This window comes from Dermochelys coriacea, chromosome 9, assembly GCF_009764565.3.
Source record: "Dermochelys coriacea isolate rDerCor1 chromosome 9, rDerCor1.pri.v4, whole genome shotgun sequence".
NCBI classification, from domain to species: Eukaryota; Metazoa; Chordata; order Testudines; family Dermochelyidae; genus Dermochelys; species Dermochelys coriacea.
In genome coordinates this window covers 99,814,986-99,832,807 of record NC_050076.1, presented here as the reverse complement: position 1 = coordinate 99,832,807, position 17,822 = coordinate 99,814,986, and the positions used below count along the sequence as shown (strand labels likewise).

Sequence of the window (17,822 nt, the reverse complement as noted above, 5' to 3'; positions counted from 1 at the left end):
CCAGACCTGAGAGCCCAAGCTCCCACCCAAGCCATAGCATCTGCTGAGCGATTTTTAGTGTGCGAGTGTGAATCCTGCTAGCACCAATCAGAGGACCCAGCCTGGGAGGCTTGCTCCTAGCTGCGGTGTAGACATTCTCTAATGGACTTCATGGAGTCTCTCTTCCCTGGTAAGAACTTAGGAACACCCAGGCTGGATCAGACCTGGGGGCCATCTAATCCAGTATCCTGTCTCCAGCAGGGATCAAGTGCTCAGAGGAAGGTGCCAGACACTCTGCCTCCCAGGTTAGGGCTCAGTTTAGGTCTTTAATTTAGGCTCTGACCAATGTCAGGGCATATTTACAAGGAGGTGCCACTTGGGATATACATCCATTATTTCCCTTTTCCCTCTGCTGTCTTTCTGAGGGATGGTGGGAGAGCTTTCTCAAAGAAGGGGATTTCACCACATGCCCTAAACCTGCTCAGATTCTGAATCAGTCCAACTTCCTCTGTCCTCCCACCACCAAGAACACTGTGTCTGGCCTGCACGTGTCTCCTGGGACCTTTGAAAGAGGCGTTGTCCCCGTGGGCACGGATGGCACGGCAATGACTGATGTGATGCCTGACAAAGTGCCCTGACCTGACAACACAAGCAGGATGGGAACCACCACCAGAGGGGTTGCAGCACAAGGGTAATATGCTCCTGGTGGCTTTTCCCATGGAGGAGGCAAGCAGCCACATTTTGCACTAGCTGGAGCCTGGGCGTTGCTTCCACATTCAGCCCCAGGTGGTGTGAGCCCAGGAAGTGATGAACATGTGCCCCGCAGTGGTCAGGTTCTTGCCTGGCTGGAAGGGGTGATTTCCAAGGAGCTGGAGATGGAAGACCATTTATGCACTATTTACACTACCTCGCCTTCATGGTTTAGGGCTCAGTCCTGCAGATGCTGAGCACCGTAGCCCTGATCTAGCAGAGCCCTTGCCTTAACCTCGGGTGTAGCATGTGCCAGAACGCTTTGCTGAATCGTGGCCAGAGAGAGCAGCACGCTGCAGGATCAAGTCCCCAGCCAAGAACTGAGCAGGCCCCTGAGGCTTTGCACCACACGGGCGATGAGTGACATCTGCCTTTGATGGAAGCGGGGGAGGAAATGATGCCGCGTCCCAGCTTGTTTTTTGAAGTATTCCCTCTTGCAGCTAGATCACAGGGGGCTTGTTCGGGTTTCATTTGAGCTGCCTGCTCTTCACCCAGAGGCTGGGCTCTTGCAGGCATCACGACATCCTTGTGATGGTTGGTGGCAACTGTGGAAGGGGAGATAGAGCTGGGTGTAGCTGGCACATTGTTGGCAGTGGAGCCCAGGCACTTGGCTGTCTGTGTGGAGTGGTGGATAGTAGAGTGGGAATAAGACAGGTCCCTTGAGACTCAGCAGAAGGTGCGTTCCTTTGGGGGAGAGGCACAGAAACCCATTGCCCTTTGCTGGGTTGCAGAGGAATGATGCTCCCTCTTCTGCTCCAGTGACGGTGTTGATCTCTATATTATATAGAGATCCAAACTGAGGTCAGGCCCCACTGTCCGAGGCACCGTATAAACAAATAGCAAGTCCCTACCCCAAAGAGCTTCTGGTCTGTACAGACAAGTGACGGGAGGGGACGCAAGCACAGAGAGGTGAAGTGACTTGCTTGATCTCACACAGCAAATCATTGTCAGAGCCAGGCACCGAACACAGGTCTGCTGAGCACCAGCCCGGTGCCCTGTCCATTGGTCCATGCCGGAAGTACCACGACTGCGTGGAAGTCTGCAGCAAGCTCAAGCAGCGTGAGCAGCCCATGCTGCCATCCATTGCCCAGAGAAGGGCGTTGCTCGGTACCGCTAGGGCTGGCCCCAGGCCGTGCCTGTTCGCAAGCATCCCTGTTCCATGGGGAGCGAGGCTGCCGCAGTGGCTGTACCTGGGAGCGGCAGGTTAGAGACAGGTGTTTTGCGGAGAAGTTCTTTGCCCCCGTGGCTGCTGCTCTTTGAGAAGAGGCGGGCTGCTGGAGTTCGGAAGGTTTGTTTCTCTGACAGAGGCACTGACAGTTGTTCTTCACTAGCTGTCGCCACCCACAAGGGGCACAGCTCTGTTTGGCCGGTGATGGCTAGAACGTCCTTTGTGCACTCGCTCAGGTACTGGTACGGCCCCCACTTCCATACTGTCTAAACACTTCACAACCTTTGGTCTATTTGTCCTGTGAGATAGGGCAATGCTATCCCTCCCGTGGTACAGAGAGGGAACCAAAGCACAGCAGACAGGAACTTCCCCAAGGGCAAGCAGGGAAGCTGTGTTTGAGCTGGGCATTGCACCAGAGTCCCAGGCTAGTGACCTAGCCCCAGGGCCATCCTTACCCCCAAAGGGCTTCTGGAGCCCCATCCTGAGTAATGTGGCTGAACTCCACGGGGGGCGGGGGGGAGGGTTAGTGCCAAGTGCTTGGGTGCAGCATTTTTCTCTCTCTCTGAGTATTTCCCCCCGTAACATGCTCTTCATGGCCCCTGGAAAGCAGCATGTGGGGAGCTGAAGAGACAGAGAGAACAGACTTCGGTCAACAACAACAGGAAGCAAGTACCATTTACCATGTCTAATCTAATTCTGTTTTCCTGCTGTCCCCTGCTTTAGGGCTATCAAGAGCCAATAATTGAATTTCCTCTTGGCGTTTTCTGTTGACAGGACTCAGCTTCCTCTCTCTGTCCAGCTATTGCCGAGGAGGAAAGTTCTTGTTTACTTTCATTACAGTAAACTGAAAAAATGCAGCTGAGTGTAACTGAGGGAAGCAGTCTGTCAGGATAAATTAGCAAAGACGGTTTTACATCCCCACGGCCAGAAGACCAATTGTTTTGGGAGGAATTTTCACATACACCCCTGCTGACCCTGGACACATGACTGCAGGGAATTGTGTCTCAGTGCAGATGCTTATATGTCATGGTGACAGGAACCTTCCCTGGCTCCTATCTGTGGATAAGTATAGGGAACGGGAACAGAAATTGTCCTTGGGTTACTGAGCAGGGACCCTGCCAGGCAGGGTTGGATGTCTGTGGCGGGTGATCCCTGACTCCCAGACAAGGTGCAGCTCAGCTGGCAAACGTTACTTCCAGTAGAAAATTCTACAGAGCCATGAGAGCATCACATCTGCCTCCTGAAAGGCTGGGGCCAGGTTCAAAATGTAAGCTAGCCAGATTTCTATTGCTGGACCCCTGAAAAGACAGAGGGGAAGCAGTCACATGTTAGCAGAGCCATGTTGGCAGGAAGTTTCCTTTAATTTAGGGCAATTTCTCTCTTATTTTTTCTTCATGTTAAACCTAAGACCAATGCAGGGTGCAGTTGGAAACATACTCAGGTACCCAGCACAGAAGTCTCTGACAGCACAGCTGCAGGCCGTAATTGTATGAAAGTATCAAATTCTCTGTTTTGCTTGGATTTTGATTAGCTAGAGGGAGGTCCCTCTATGTCACCTTCCATCCAAGGGTGCGTTGCAACCAGGATTTAATTCACCCTGTAAGGTGATTAAGTCTAATTACCCCATCTTGAGATGAAACTATTCTTGCTCATGCGAAAAAAAAAATCTACTCGCCCTCCTTTTATCATGATGATAAGGGAAAAACTGATGTTGGACTCATCAAAGAATTGCTTTCCCAGAGAAACGGTGTGTGGAGACTTTTGCCTGTCTGTATTAGTCTCATTTTACAGATGGACAAACTGAGATGTAGCGACACAAAGGTTTCCATTTTTGTCTGGACTGAGGCCTGGCTGCTGTCCCCATTTGTGGGCCCAAGTTTTGTGCTCTTGTATTATTGATGCACGTGCAAATATTGATGCTTTCTCTGCATTGCAATTATAGGATTTCCAGCCTCTGTACATGCACTCCTTGCTCAAATCCTCATTGAAATAATGACAGAGCCAGGAATTAATTCAGATCTCCTGACGCCCGCTCCTGTGTCTTAATGCCAAGCCATCCTACCTCTCACACATCCCATCCAACTCTTGGAGGGTGATCTAAAATGTAGGAGGGAGCTGATCAAAGTGTTTTTTTCACTCACTTTTCATTGTTAAATTGTGAAGATCTCCTTTAATTCTTAAATTACCAGGTACAATCTGTAGGACTCAATATGTGTAAATTCAGGTTACTGTGAGTGACGTACTCTTGTGTGCAAGGACTGCCGGGCAGGCAAAGCTGCACTGACCTTTCTTTTATTGGTTTAAACTTAGTCCCCCGCCCCACCCATGCCCCAAAGCTCAAATATAAATCTGAAGTTTAAACACAGTTTTGGGATTCTGCTACCACTGACAAAAATTCAAATTTTGGAGCAGATGCAAACACTGGCAGATTAGCCACAGGGTGGTGCACAAGGGCCCAGGCCAACTGGGGGGGGAAAGGGGGGAGGCCTGGTTTCTGCTGCCGGGCAGGTGCGGGCCGGGGAAGCCCACGTGCCCCCGACCCTGTCCCTGGCAGAAGCCGGGGGATAGGGGAAGCCCCCACAGAGCACCCCCCCCAACCCCGATGCCCTGCAAAAGTGCAAGGGTTGCAGGGGCAGCCCCAGCACCTGGACCTCTGCAGTGGCCTAGGACTGGAGAAGCTCTCACTCCCTGCTGCAACCCGGGGCTGTGGTGCAGGGACGGAGTTTCCAGTCGTGGGGGGCTGCAGTGGGTGGGCAGAGTGTAGAAAGGTGCAAACGGGTTGTGGGGTGGGCAGAATGGGGGAGAACCCTGCATGGAACAGGGACCAGGCCCCGGTGAAGGGGCAGAAAAGGGTGGAGCTGTGGGTGAGCGCCACAGGTGGCAGGGGCGGAAGGGGCCCCCACTTGCTCTGGCCTAGTGCCCCAGGAAATCTTAATCCGCCCCGTGTGCAAACCCATCGTTAACAATGGGGGGAGGGTCAGTAGCTCCTTGACACCCAGTAGGGCACACGGGCCTGCTTGTGACGGTATCACACATGTCATAGGCATGGTATGAGATGCCCTCTGGTGGCAACCGAGGGTAAGTGTGCCAATGTTCCCTCAGGAACACGGTAACTGTGATATGAATAAAGATTGCCCTGAGGTGAGAGGAGTGTGTGTGTGAAAGAGACAGATGTTCATGGGTCTCAAGACCTTACCAGGACTGCAGAAATACACCTGCACACACCTACACACTTTTAAAACCTGGCATCACCAGGGAGGCCATTGATGTCATGGCTGTGGCCCAAGGGCCAGGCAAGGGAAAAGCAGCGAAGCGATAGTGGCACCTCTGAGTATGCAATGTCCTGCATCTGTGAAGGGACGCGTGCAGACTTTGCAGCAATCATTGCTCTTAGAAACCCTGTTTGGAACATAACGAACATTTTCTTTTACGTACGACGTCTGTGGCTGATTGTGTGCGCTGTGTCACTGCTGACTGCACGGCTCACAGAAGCGTTTGCTTGTGATGATGGGTGCGTAAGAAATATTGGGGTGTGGTTTAAGTAACTGTTGAGTATAATGCACTAGGCACCTCACAATCCTGATGGCCCATTGCCTGTAAAACGTTGAGGAGGACAGTTGTGGGAAGAGGCTGTGAGCCAGGCACGAGGACCTGTCATGCTTTCCATGAGTCAGCTGCTTGGCAAAGCCCAGCCATGAACCGCTGCTGGTTGAAGACGCTCCCAAAATATGGATAGACCTGGCTATTTTGTGCTGTCTAGGTCAGTGTTCATGCAGAGCAGCTGGCCCCCGACATGTAAGCTCTGTCCCACCTGCCATAAAAAAATGCCCTTGAAGAACTTTGCTTGTGGTGAAATTGCTGCTGTATCACATTTAGCCTTGCTGGCGTGCATGCCCCTGGCACCACAAATCCTGCTGTCACATGATAGGTTGTCACGTAGAAGTGGGCAGCCAAAGTCCAGCACTATGACAGGAGTGTCAGAGGTGTGTTGGAATGGCTCTTTGAGTACAATTTACACTCCTTTCCCCCCCGCAGGGCCCAGCAGTTACACCGTGGGCACCATGTCGGAGCGCTTTGATTGCCACTACTGCCGCGACCCGCTGCACGGGAAGAAGTATGTGCAGAAGGAGGGCCGCCACTGCTGTGTGAAGTGCTTTGAAAAATTTTGTGCCAACACCTGCATCGAGTGCAAGAAACCCATTGGCGCTGACTCCAAGGTACAATGGGCTGCTGCCCGCACGATCCCTATGGCAGTACATTCTCAAAGTAGTGGCCAGTGGCTTCCCACTGGATTGTGGTGTGAGGCGGTCACTGTACTCGGGACAGCTGGTAGGCAGTTTGATTGCCCCTCTTTGACTTTTTTTCACTTTCTGACCTTTTAAAATAAAGTGGGGGTTGGGGGGTTGGCAGCCGTGGTTTGGAAGGGGGTCAGTGCTATTGCAGGAGGAACGGTGCTGGCAGTGCAGAGATCATGGTGTGGCGCAGGAAAGCCTTCCGAGGATTAGTACCAGAGTGATGGAAGGCACTTCGAGAACAATACCTGGGAGGTCATTTCCAGCACCAGGGGTGATTTGAAATGAAGGGACAAGCCTGGGAGTGGGCAAAGGGCGCAGCATGGGGAGGAGGGAGGTGAGTTGGTGGAGCAGACTTGATACATCCTTTTGGACAGAGTGGGGATGAGAGGCTAGGTACAAGGCATGTAACATGAGTGGACGTGGAGAAAGAGGCTCAGGCTTCTGGAGGGACAGCGTAGGTGGTGATAGATGACCAAGGGCTAGAAGATCTGTTAACATCAGGCTGAAAGTCCATTCCCCACACACAACTTTCAGCTGTAGTTTCCTGAAACTTTTATTTGAAAAACTGTTATGGGCCATGTGTTCATCTTGTGTCAATCAGCTCCGGCCTTCTGCTGCCATTTGGGGAAGCTTTCTGGGAACTCCAAGGTTCTAGTAAGATGGGCATGGGCTAAATGTAACTGTTTCTTTGGCAAGTGTGTGCAGTGAAAAAGGGCAAAACTGCACAGCGGACGCTTTTCCCACATTTAGCCCAGGCAAAATGTCACCATTTGCCCAACAACAACTATTTCTGGGGTTTGCACAGAATAACCTTGTGTTAGCAAGGAAGCTTAGCAGCCCACATTCCTTTTTAAGGCAGTGCTAGTAAATCAAATGCTTTTTTGTGATTTAGGCCTCATTTAGAATTTTACTAGGAGTGGAGTCCAGCTCCCCTCCGACTGCAGGGAGCCTGGCGACAGCAAAGGCCCAAGGAACCCTAGACCACGCACTCTCAAAGCGGCGTATATTGCACTGGGTTTGAAACACCTTCCCTCATTGGAACCTAGCTTCAACGTGTGCCAGGCCCAACTCAGTGCTTCAGAGAGAATAAATTAAGTACCGGGCAGTCTACCCCCTGTGGACCTTTCAAATGAGAACTTAAAAACCAAGCGCCTATATATTACGATTGCCATTAAAGAATCCAATATTATCCTGGTGTCCATGACCAATATTTCCTGTTCTTCCATTGGTGTGCTGTTTGGTGCCTGGTTGGCTGCTGTCCTCCACCCGAGCTAGCTGCATTGAGTCCTGCTAGACACGTGTGTGTGTTGGTAGATAAAGTGGGAACATACTTGGAGTGAAAAGGTGCTATAGTATTGTGAAATCTTGTCATTATAATGTTCATGCTTTAGGAGATGTGGGGGGTTTATGGCACTGTACAATGATGCGTTTTTGTTCTCGTTGTTCCTAGGAGCTGCATTTCAAAAACCGTTACTGGCACGATAACTGCTTCCGCTGTTTTAAGTGCTACACGTCTCTGGTTAACGAGCCCTTCATGCTAAAGGAAAACAATAAAGTTTGGTGCAGCAGCTGTAGTGCCACTGAGGGTGCAAACAAATGCAAAGGCTGTTTCAAAGCTATTATTGCAGGTACTGCTGCTGGTCACCCAGCTCGGTGTATAGTCCAAATCTAGGGTAAACAGATATCCTGATTTTTGTAGAGACAGTCCTGATATTTTGGACTTTGTCTTATACAGGCATCTATTACCCCCACCTCCTATCCCAATTTTGACACTTGTTAGCTGGTCCCCTTATCTAACTCTGACTGCTGACTAGGGGTCCTATCCAGCACAAACTACCAGGGTCTTGCCAAACCATGGAAGGCAGCAGCTAATGGCCGTGCACCAGGCTGACTTGCTTAGGAAGATGGACCTGCTCCTGAAAACACCTAGAACCATGGCGTGGCCTAACCCCACAGCAGCTGCGTAGCCAGGTGGAGGGAATAGGGGGAGCGATCAAAAAAAGTGCCGCTGGGTGAGTAAAAGTGCCACAGCGGGTGGTGCCTTTTTTTTGGATCGCTCCCCCTGCCCCACAGTCAGGAGCTAGGCAAGCCTGTGCTCAAGGACCAGGGTGACTGTCACTTGCCTAGCTAGTTCCCGCTTTACACTGTCTAATTAAACATAAGCCCTTGCCTTTTTCTTTCTGTGATTTAGCCTTGTGCTTATACTGTACCCTCGCACTTGGTTTTTAACCCTGGTCCCTGAAAAACAAAAACGGCTCCCTGGAGGAGAGCACTAGAGCCAGGATTTTGGCACGCGCTCAGCTTCCATTTAGGCAGCAGAACCAGAGCCCACATTTTCAAGAACTCAGCCTGGTCGATGCTGAACTTTGCTGGCCAGATGTGTCCCAATCCACATTGTGGCGGCCCGATCCCGCCACTTCCTGCACCTCCCATTGGCTGGGAATGGTGAACTGCGGCCACTGGGGGCCATGCCTGCGGACAGTCAATGTAAACAAAATGTCCCAAAGCCCGCCAGCAGATTACCCTGATGGGCCCCATGACGAAAGTTGCCAACCCCTGCTTTAGAGCATGGTTTTGCATCCCTGCACATCCTGGCTAATAGCCACTGATGGATCTATCCTCCATGAGTTTATCTAGTTCTTTTTTTGAACCCTGTTATAGTCTTGGCTTTCACATCCTCTAGCATTGTGTGAAGAAATATTCCCTTTTGTTTGTTTTAAACCTGTTGCCTATTAATTTCATTTGGTGACCCCCTAATTCTTGAGTTATGAGTAAATACCCACTTCCTTATTTACTTCCTCCACAACAGTCATGATTTTATAGACCTCTACTGTATTGCCCCTTAGTCATCTCTTGTCCAAGATGAAAAGTCTCAGTACCTCATATGCAAGATGTTCCATGCCCCTAATAATTTTTGTGTACCGTTTCCAATTCCAATGCATCTTTTTTGAGATGGGGCAACCACATCTACATGCAATATTCAAGATGTGGGCATACGATGGATATGTATAGAGGCAATATGATATTTTCTGTCTTATCTATTCCTTTATTAATGATTCCCAACATTCTGTTAGCTGCATGAGTGTTCATGCAGTAATGGCCCTGAAAGCATTAATAGTGACCCAGGTGGGCTGCACAAATTCCTGTGCCAGCAACCTGTTGCTTTCTGTTGCAGGAGACCAAAATGTTGAATACAAGAAGTCATTCTGGCACAAGGAATGCTTCACCTGCAGCCAGTGCAAGCAAGTGATAGGAACAGGCAGCTTCTTCCCCAAAGGAGAGGATATCTACTGTGTCTCTTGCCATGAACATAAGTTTGCCAAGCTGTGTGTTAAGTGCAAGAATGTAAGTCACCATGCAGTTCTTGGGTTGGGAAGGGGCCCTTTGCCTATGGGAGCATTGAGTTGAGCAGAGGAGCAGGAGAACAAGCTGGACTAATCTTAACCTTTTTTTTAAATTGAGAAAAACATCAGATTGAGCAAAGATTTCACTGTAGTTGTCATAGTTTTTCCAGACCCCAGTATTTAAGCAAAGGAATTTGGGCTTAGTCTCTTTACTCCTTCATCAAAAGGAAAGCTTCCCTGCATAACGAATGAAGTAAAGCAAACAACATCTTCACTTCCACTGCTAAAAAGTTAACAGCTGTTGCTTGCTGATAATACTGGAATCATTAGTGCAAAGCTGGTACTGTAAACAACCAATGCTGTACAATATGTGTAACACTAATGGCTGAGAAATTTTCCTCAAAGTTCCTGGCCGATAGAGTTCAGCACAGAGGAAAACTCAGCCAGCTTTGTGCTGGTGTCTTTTAGGCAAAAACCTCTCAAAAGAAGGGAAATCCTTCTGTCGCTGTTTGAAGATGGGAACCCAAACCCACACGAGACCTAACCGTAGCAAGCTCCTTCACCCCAGTTCTGAAACCCAGTTGTCTTACCTGTAAGGATTTGCAGTGATGGTTACAGCATAACGCTTCCCTTATGTTCATTTCTGCCCTAGGCCATCACTTCTGGAGGAATCACTTACCAGGAGCAGCCTTGGCATTCAGAGTGCTTCATCTGTACTGGCTGCTCAAGGCAGATTGGCGGGAAACGCTTCACGGCTGTGGAGGATCAGTTCTACTGTGTTGATTGCTACAAGACACATGTTGCCAAGAAGTGTGTTGGCTGCAAGAACCCCATTACAGGTAAGTTGGTCAATTAGTGAATATTGAGACTCAGCAGAGGCAGCGTTGTTTTATCCAGCCCTTCCTCCCTCTTATGGATTTGTCCAGGCACTTTCTCACCCCTTCACCCTGACCACCCCCAGAGCAATCTCCTGAAGAACAGGCTTAAAATAGAAGCAGGTAGCCTTCATTTGGGCTAAAAGTGGTGTAATAAATTATAGTAAGAAAACAGAAGGCAGGTACATGGATACAGTTTGGTTTCTTGCTGATGTTCTACATCACACACATTGTAACACCTGTTTTAAGTAACAACTGGTGACCTAGTCCTGCAGAATTGGAACATGATGCTAGTTTGCTTCCCTCTGGCTAATTGGATATAGGAATGAAGTGGAAAGCAGGGGATGATTTCCATTAACTCCAAAAACCCTCATAGAAACATTGTATAGACATGATTCTAAAACCCATTCATGATTCTAAGACATGAATGGCTTTTGGAGCATTCTTACAGCAGTCATAGGATTTGCTAGGTCATAGATCAAAAAAAAAATCCATAGAAAGGAATAGAATTTAGTAGAAAATAACTATTTCCCTAAAGCCACCAGCTTATCCTCCAAATCCCTCTTCAGCTCCCCTCTCCCACAGGGCATGTACAAAACCGCAGCCTGAGAATGGCAACCCAGGGAGCAAGCTGTGTACATTTTTAGCCAGGCAGTAGCTATGATCCCATCCTGTTATGGTTTTACCATCTCCCTCACTGCACCTGCTTGCTTGCCTTATCCACTTGCAAACTCTGGGGCAGGGAATGTCTTGAATACATTGTACAGCACCTAGCATGATGGAGGCCTTAAGACTTGTTCATAAGCAGGACATAAGTCAGAGTATTAGAATTGTGTAAATTAAGCTGCAATTCCATTGTATGTGCTGGTTCTGAGCTCCCAGCAGCCTCAGTTAGCAGGATAATTGATGCCTGAGTTTGGGAAGGTGTATTAAATACTAAGTCAGCTGAGGAGGATCAGAGTTACGGTCTCCAAATTCCTTAAGTTTAAATTAAGCAACGGGCGGTATGTATGCACGTTACTCCTGGGGGAATTCTACATCACTGTGCACGTCACTGCACTTGCGCAGATTTCTTTGCTTCCCCGCAGAAAAATGACTTCTGACAGGGAAGTCGCAAGAGCAGTCATGTACCCATTCCCTGGCAGTACAGGCAGGTTGGTTTGAGCACCCAAAGCGGCCGGTAGAAATGTTAATCGCTAGTCGGGGCGGGGCTGGGCAGTCATGCATGCAAGACAGACACTCTGTCCCTCTTGCTTGCTAGCATGGCACACTTGGTGTGAAGGGGCAGGGCTTTGGGGTGTTTCTGAAGACATAGGTGTGGGGGAGGCTCTGTTCTCTCGGGCGGAGCAGAGTGTAGCATCCTGCCTGGTTAGTGAATTCCCCCAGGCATATAAAACAGTTGTAAAAATTTTAAGGCTCCTTTACATTGCCAGAGTGATGTAAAGGAGCCTTATTGTAAAAGGACAGTGTGCCTTATAAATGCTTACTGGTGCTTTAGTGATTAGAACAAGTCTAAATTTTTGGACTGAAAAAAATTCCTATGAGAACGTTCTCCATGAACATTTGCTACGGACCTTTTTGGAGATGGTCAAGAGCCACTATAAATTGTGAGTTTAAGACCCCAGCCCTCACTTGCTCTTCAATTGCCTATGATGTAACACTGAGCATATGGCTCCATATATTTGTTGACTAATAACTAGAAATAAAGGATCAAACCTAGCTACATTACTATTAGACAAAGGAGGTTTGGTGATTTCCTCCAATGCTCCCCACTCCCATTCTCCATCCATTGTATTATAGTTTAAATAAATTACCAAAATAATTGAAACCAGCTTGATTATATTACATTTTGACAAAAAATATGCAGAATTTAAAAATAGTGTGTGTAGAATTTTTATTTTTTTTGTGAAGAATTCCTGCAGGAGTAGCACACGTATTAAAAGCTGTTTTACAGGGAGATTGGAAAGAGCTGGAGGAAGGCTGGGTTTAGAGGGCAGGACCCACAGAAGAAAAGGCTTGTCACTGCAGGATTGGCAAAACTGTGGACCGGAGACCAGTGCTAGAGGAGGTGGGACTAAGCCACTTGAAGCAAGATCAGAATCAGACCCTAAGTGCATTCCTACGAGGCTTAAGTGGTCTGGGAAACCCCTCTGGGAGAAAATGATTTTTTTTTTTAAATTTTGAAACAAACCAGGTTTAAAAATGGAAGTTGTCAAGACAACATGGGCAGAGAGATGTTGCTGAAACTTAAAGGGGTCTGAATGCACCAAAAGAGCTGCATTCTAACTGCTGGGGTTTTCACCAGTCCCTTACCAGCAGAGTTTGAAATGGTTTGCTGTGGTAGACAAGATAGAGCAGAGCAGGGCATCTAAGACCAAGTCCAGCTCTTGATAGGTCTGGTGGATTTTATACAGGTGTGGGAACATTGTTCTTTCTAGGAAAGCAACCAACTACTCTATTCTTTCTGTAAGTCAATAGACTTCAACAAAAAGTAACTTGTTCTTTGTTAATAGGAATGTTATTAATTACCTTCTGTAATAACTCCCTCTATCTTTCTAAATAGGATTTGGAAAAGGATCCACTGTGGTCAGCCATGAAGGCCAATCCTGGCATGATTATTGTTTCAAGTGTACCAAGTGTTCCCGTCCTTTGGCTAACAGGCGCTTTGTCTATCATAATGAGCAAATTTACTGTGCTGACTGTCCCCATAGACTGTAAGGAGCAGCCTCAGCCTTTGCTGTAAAATGGATTGGAGCCTTGCTCTTGTATCTGAGCTGCTTCAGAAGGGCTTACTAAAGGAGCTTGCACAGTAAACCCTATCTTCTTCCATTTTACAGAATGGTTCAGACCTCCTGCCCCAACATATTTCAGCTCGTTTGGTTTTAGATTTTAAGGTTCTGCAGCAACAAAACTTACTCAACTGCAAAACTAACTTTGCTTTCATGACAATTAACACAAAAGCTTGAGGTGCCAGAATTTTAGGTCCTTAAATATCACCTCTTCTGCATGATGATTCGCACAAAGTAAAACAAAAAATGCTGATTTTGTAACTTAAGTTGAAGCCTGACACTTAATGAAGTGGTTTTTGACAAGGAACAGACAACGCTTTGCACCCACTGAAACCAAAAGAAACAACAACCCCCCCATCAGTAAGACGACGTAAAGATCACAGCCAGGATCATAGATACGGTGCTTCGCAATTATACATTCATGAGTACTTTATATACAGGCATGCCGTTAGTAGCAACTGACCATTAATGCCTTTGCTTATACTACCATATAAAGCAAATTATAGCAAATATATGGCATGGCTTTGTTTATAATGCTTTGCTCCTGTGGTTTAGCTAGGGAGAATGCTAAAACAGATTTATGGCCATTTTAACTTAAGGTTTAATCCTGATTTTAAATTGGCTTGTCAGAGGGTTTTGCTTACCAGCTTTTTTACTTTAAATTATGCTGTCTACACCTGGTTTACTAATTCACCACCTTCAAGAAGTTATTCTTTGAAGCGTAACATACAATGAATGTATATGCATTTTTAAAACATTGTAGGACAGCTCTCCTACCATGACAACACGTTATTTTAAGATCTAATAAAAATTGGATTAATGCTTGTTTGGATTCATGAAGTCTGGACGATTGTGTCTCTTCACTAGTTTCTGTAGGAAACAAATATCAAGGTGTGTCAAAGTCACTAAGACCCTCCCCCCTTCCCCATTACACTGCACAACTGAACTTGCTTATTTTGAGGACCCCTCCTTCCCCCCATTGCACTTAACACTGAGTGCCAACCCCTACAGTGCCAAGAGTGTATTTAAATGTGCGTGTGGCCAACATACTGTATAGTTACTGGAAAATTAACCTAAAATTGGTGTCTGTTCCTCTGAAATCCCTCTTCCAGATGCAATCTATTTTTAAATAAATGGAGCGGCCTGAGCAACATTAAGCCATCTCAACTCCCTGAATTCCCCTTGTGATTCAGGGCAGGGACAGGGGGATAGAAGGTCATACAACACACACAAGGTTTTGAGGATGACCGCTATAGTAGGGAGATGAGACGGAGCTGAGCAGTACCTCACGCACACAGGGATGGGGTATGACTATTCCCTCCTCTGCTAGAGTCCAAAAGAATACTTTGTTATTCTCTATGCTCTTCTACAGGACCTTATTCAAAGCTCAAACCATTGCCTTTATTGAGCAGCATAATCAATGTTAACAGAGGCAAGGTATTAAACCAGAGCACAATTAGTGTTTCTTTAATTTCAATGTTTTTTGGAGGTCTGGAGAGCTATTCTATGGCACCTTTGATCTTTGAACAAAATGAAAGATCTATGGCCCTGAAATACTCAATTTCTTGAAACTTTTTTCAATTTCACAGCAACGATAATGCTCACTGAATTTTGTCTTTCATAGAGTAGACCTCAGAATTTACCAGATTAATTTAAAAAGAAAAGGAGTACCCGTGGCACCTTAGAGACTAACAAATTTATTAGAGCATAAGCTTTCGTGAGCTACAGCTCACTTCATCGGATGCATTTGGTGGAAAAGAGGATTGAGGCAGGGACCACAGCTACAGGAGGGACCAGGAGCAGAGCCGAAGCCAGGCCCAGGAGTGGAGCTGGGTGCTGCTCCCTCCCCAGCCCCTGTGGGGGCTGGCCTAGGCCCCAGCTGCACCTTCCCCACCCTCCCACTTTGGGGACCTCTGCCTTATGGAGTAGATACCAACTATAACTAATATATTAAAAATGTATCAGGATTAGAAGTGTATTTTAAGATCAGGGAGTATAACAAGATGAAGACTGTGGATTTGATGCAATACAAAAGACATTTAACAAACTGAGGCTATTCGAACCACTATATGTACAAACGGCATCTAAATCCACCGGAAACAGCCATTTGGAAAAGCAAGATGTATCGTCCAGTAATGTTCCCAGCAGTCATGGCTTTCCTGTACTGCGTATAAAGTGCTGCAAAAAAGGGAAGTCAGAACGTAACTCACTGGCTTCAGTGAACTTATTTTTTTCTTTAAGAATCAGTGGTTTTGTACATGTGCTTTTACAGCACTTAGCACAAGAGGCTGACTAGAACTACCCCAGTACAAACAAGTCTGACCATTCAAATTTTATTTTAATAGCAACAATTAGTTTATGGAGTCTATTGTATAACAGAGCAGTTGTTTTGGTCAACATCTGACTGCATCTCCAGGCAAAGCAGTTGGGGAAACGTTTTGAGAGCCCTAGTAACTTAATGTTCAGTACTGCAAAAACCAACACATTGTTCAACTGCAAAGTTTATTTAACAGCGCACACATATTTACATACAGCTGTAACAGAGCATTCAACAAATAACATCTGCACAGAAAAAAATATCAGCATCTTGTTTGTTAGAATGATTGTCTCTGCCAGAAACAGCTATTATACAAAAATACATTTTTTCTTTTTACCTAAGGCACTGCTCTAAGTCTAAAACTATAATTGGAATAGCAACGGGTTGAGAAAGTAGGAAGGATGAGGGTTTCCTGTTTTAACTGTGGTGTTGAGATAGGAACACATTTAGTTCCAGCAAGAACATTTGCATTTTAACACTGAAAACGCAGCTGCCATTCAGATGATTAATTGGTACTGAAGTGTCAGCTAAGATTTAAGCAGGGTTTGATACAGCAATTCTTTAAAGAAATCATTATCCCGTATCTCTTACAAAGGCATAAGAACAGGACTGCACTTACACTTTTTGTAGCAGCCATTTGCAAAAGATACTCAGTTAATCTCTTCATGCTGTAAAAAGCAAGTAAATAATGCAGCCTTTAGGAAAGGGAATACATATGCTATTTGCAGTCATTGTTATAAAGCTAGCACAGGAACATGTAGAATAATTAACATGAACAAAAACAGGACTTGAATGGCCTAATACTGTTATGTACACAATAATACTTACATGAGTGTAGATAAATTTAAATATGTAATTCAAATGAAAACATTTTAAAAAGCATGACAAATGTTAAACTGCACTATAACAAACACGTTTAGGTACTCAACATTTCCGCAGTATATTAGTGCATATATACTCGTGTATATTGTAAAAATTTTAGGATGTTCCAGTAACATTAAAATGTATTAATGATTGTACAATTCTGTATTTTGAAGCTACTAATATTTTCATATTAGAAATAATCCAAAACAGTTTCTTAACCCAGTGTTGGATCAAAGAGATAACTGACCAATTTAGCTTTTCTTAAATATCCTATTAATATCACCAACTGTACAGAGATGTTACAGGAAAATAAAACAAATGGGATTTGGTTTTTATATGCATAGAATGCATAATTTTTTTTTAAATTTGCAAACTGCCACTTCAGAAACATGCAAAAATATTTGTCAGTGGCCAGCTGGTAAATTTCCAATGGCACAAGGGGATGGTACATCTCACTAATATGAAAATAAAAGGACCCGGAGACAGGTTAGTGGAGATTTTGTAAAAGGAGAACAAGTGATATTTAACAAGGAAAGCTTGTCAAACAGTCCGCTAAACAAATGGAAAAGGAACAATAGCAAGGAAGTCTCCCTGAAAGTTTTCAAGGTGCAAATTTAGAAGTTTATTATCCCTTCCCTGCTGGTCTTTTTTGCAAGCTTGAAGACAGGTAAAGGTTAACAAGCAGCTTTTCAAAACAAGGCCTTCGGTACTTGATAAAACACTGGATTACTGAAGTGCAATCAGGTTATTTCCAGGACTCTAGTGTTCACAGTTCTGTCCAAAGAGCAAAGAAGAGGTGGTTAATGTTCTCATGCTGTGCAGTATGGACTGTATACAAGACACCAAGTACATCTCCTATCTGTGTCAGGGGCCACATCTAACGTAAGCAGCAGCAGATCTGCAGCTTACCTATTTCATTAACTGTCAGAACAGTGGTTTCTGTCTCAGGATAACAGCTGGTTAGTCCACACTTGCACATGCATAATCAAATAAAACAAATGCAGTAAATTTTTCCTCATACAAGTGTGTAAATATATTAGTTTGTAAAATTACGTACATACCTGCTACATCACACTACCTCAAAACATATCTAGCTGAACAAGGCCCACAGCCCAGCCTAGAGACTATGGTTTCTCTAATTAAATACACTCATCTTCTGTTTAACTGCATTAGTTATTAGCAGGCTCAAAATACTGTCATTCTATTTAGATTAACTTTCAAAATGCAGTAAGAATCTGGGGTGAACATTTCAAACCTCACTGGTGTTTATGGAAGGATGTGTGAAAGCATCCAAACCTGAAGTCCTCCAAGTACCCACAAAAGCGATATAGCACTGGCACTGTGTACCTAGCTAGTGTATTTGAACTCCAATCTGGAGGGACCACAGCAGGAGCAAGCCCTTCGCTCCATTTCCATGACCCAGTCACAATCTTTGGCCTCT

General features: G+C 45.8%; 2 protein-coding genes across 6 annotated transcripts in view; one reads left to right on the top strand and one right to left on the bottom strand.

Moving 5' to 3' along the window:
- Positions 1-14,032, top strand: part of FHL1 (four and a half LIM domains 1) — a 64,859-nt gene extending 50,827 nt beyond the window's left edge. For all 3 annotated transcript variants that reach the window (XM_038417499.2, XM_038417498.2, XM_043492120.1), the window contains exons 2-6: positions 5,933-6,114; positions 7,643-7,820; positions 9,368-9,537; positions 10,189-10,375; positions 12,975-14,032. In XM_038417499.2, coding sequence (XP_038273427.1) covers positions 5,959-6,114; positions 7,643-7,820; positions 9,368-9,537; positions 10,189-10,375; positions 12,975-13,129 — 846 coding nt within the window. In that variant the 5' untranslated portion in view covers positions 5,933-5,958 and the 3' untranslated portion in view covers positions 13,130-14,032. The remainder of the gene's footprint in view (positions 1-5,932; positions 6,115-7,642; positions 7,821-9,367; positions 9,538-10,188; positions 10,376-12,974) is intronic.
- Positions 14,033-15,688: 1,656 nt separating this feature from the next.
- Positions 15,689-17,822, bottom strand: part of MAP7D3 (MAP7 domain containing 3) — a 253,954-nt gene continuing 251,820 nt past the window's right edge. For all 3 annotated transcript variants that reach the window (XM_043492118.1, XM_038415867.2, XM_043492119.1), the window contains one exon: positions 15,689-17,155. In XM_043492118.1, coding sequence (XP_043348053.1) covers positions 17,148-17,155 — 8 coding nt within the window. In that variant the 3' untranslated portion in view covers positions 15,689-17,147. The remainder of the gene's footprint in view (positions 17,156-17,822) is intronic.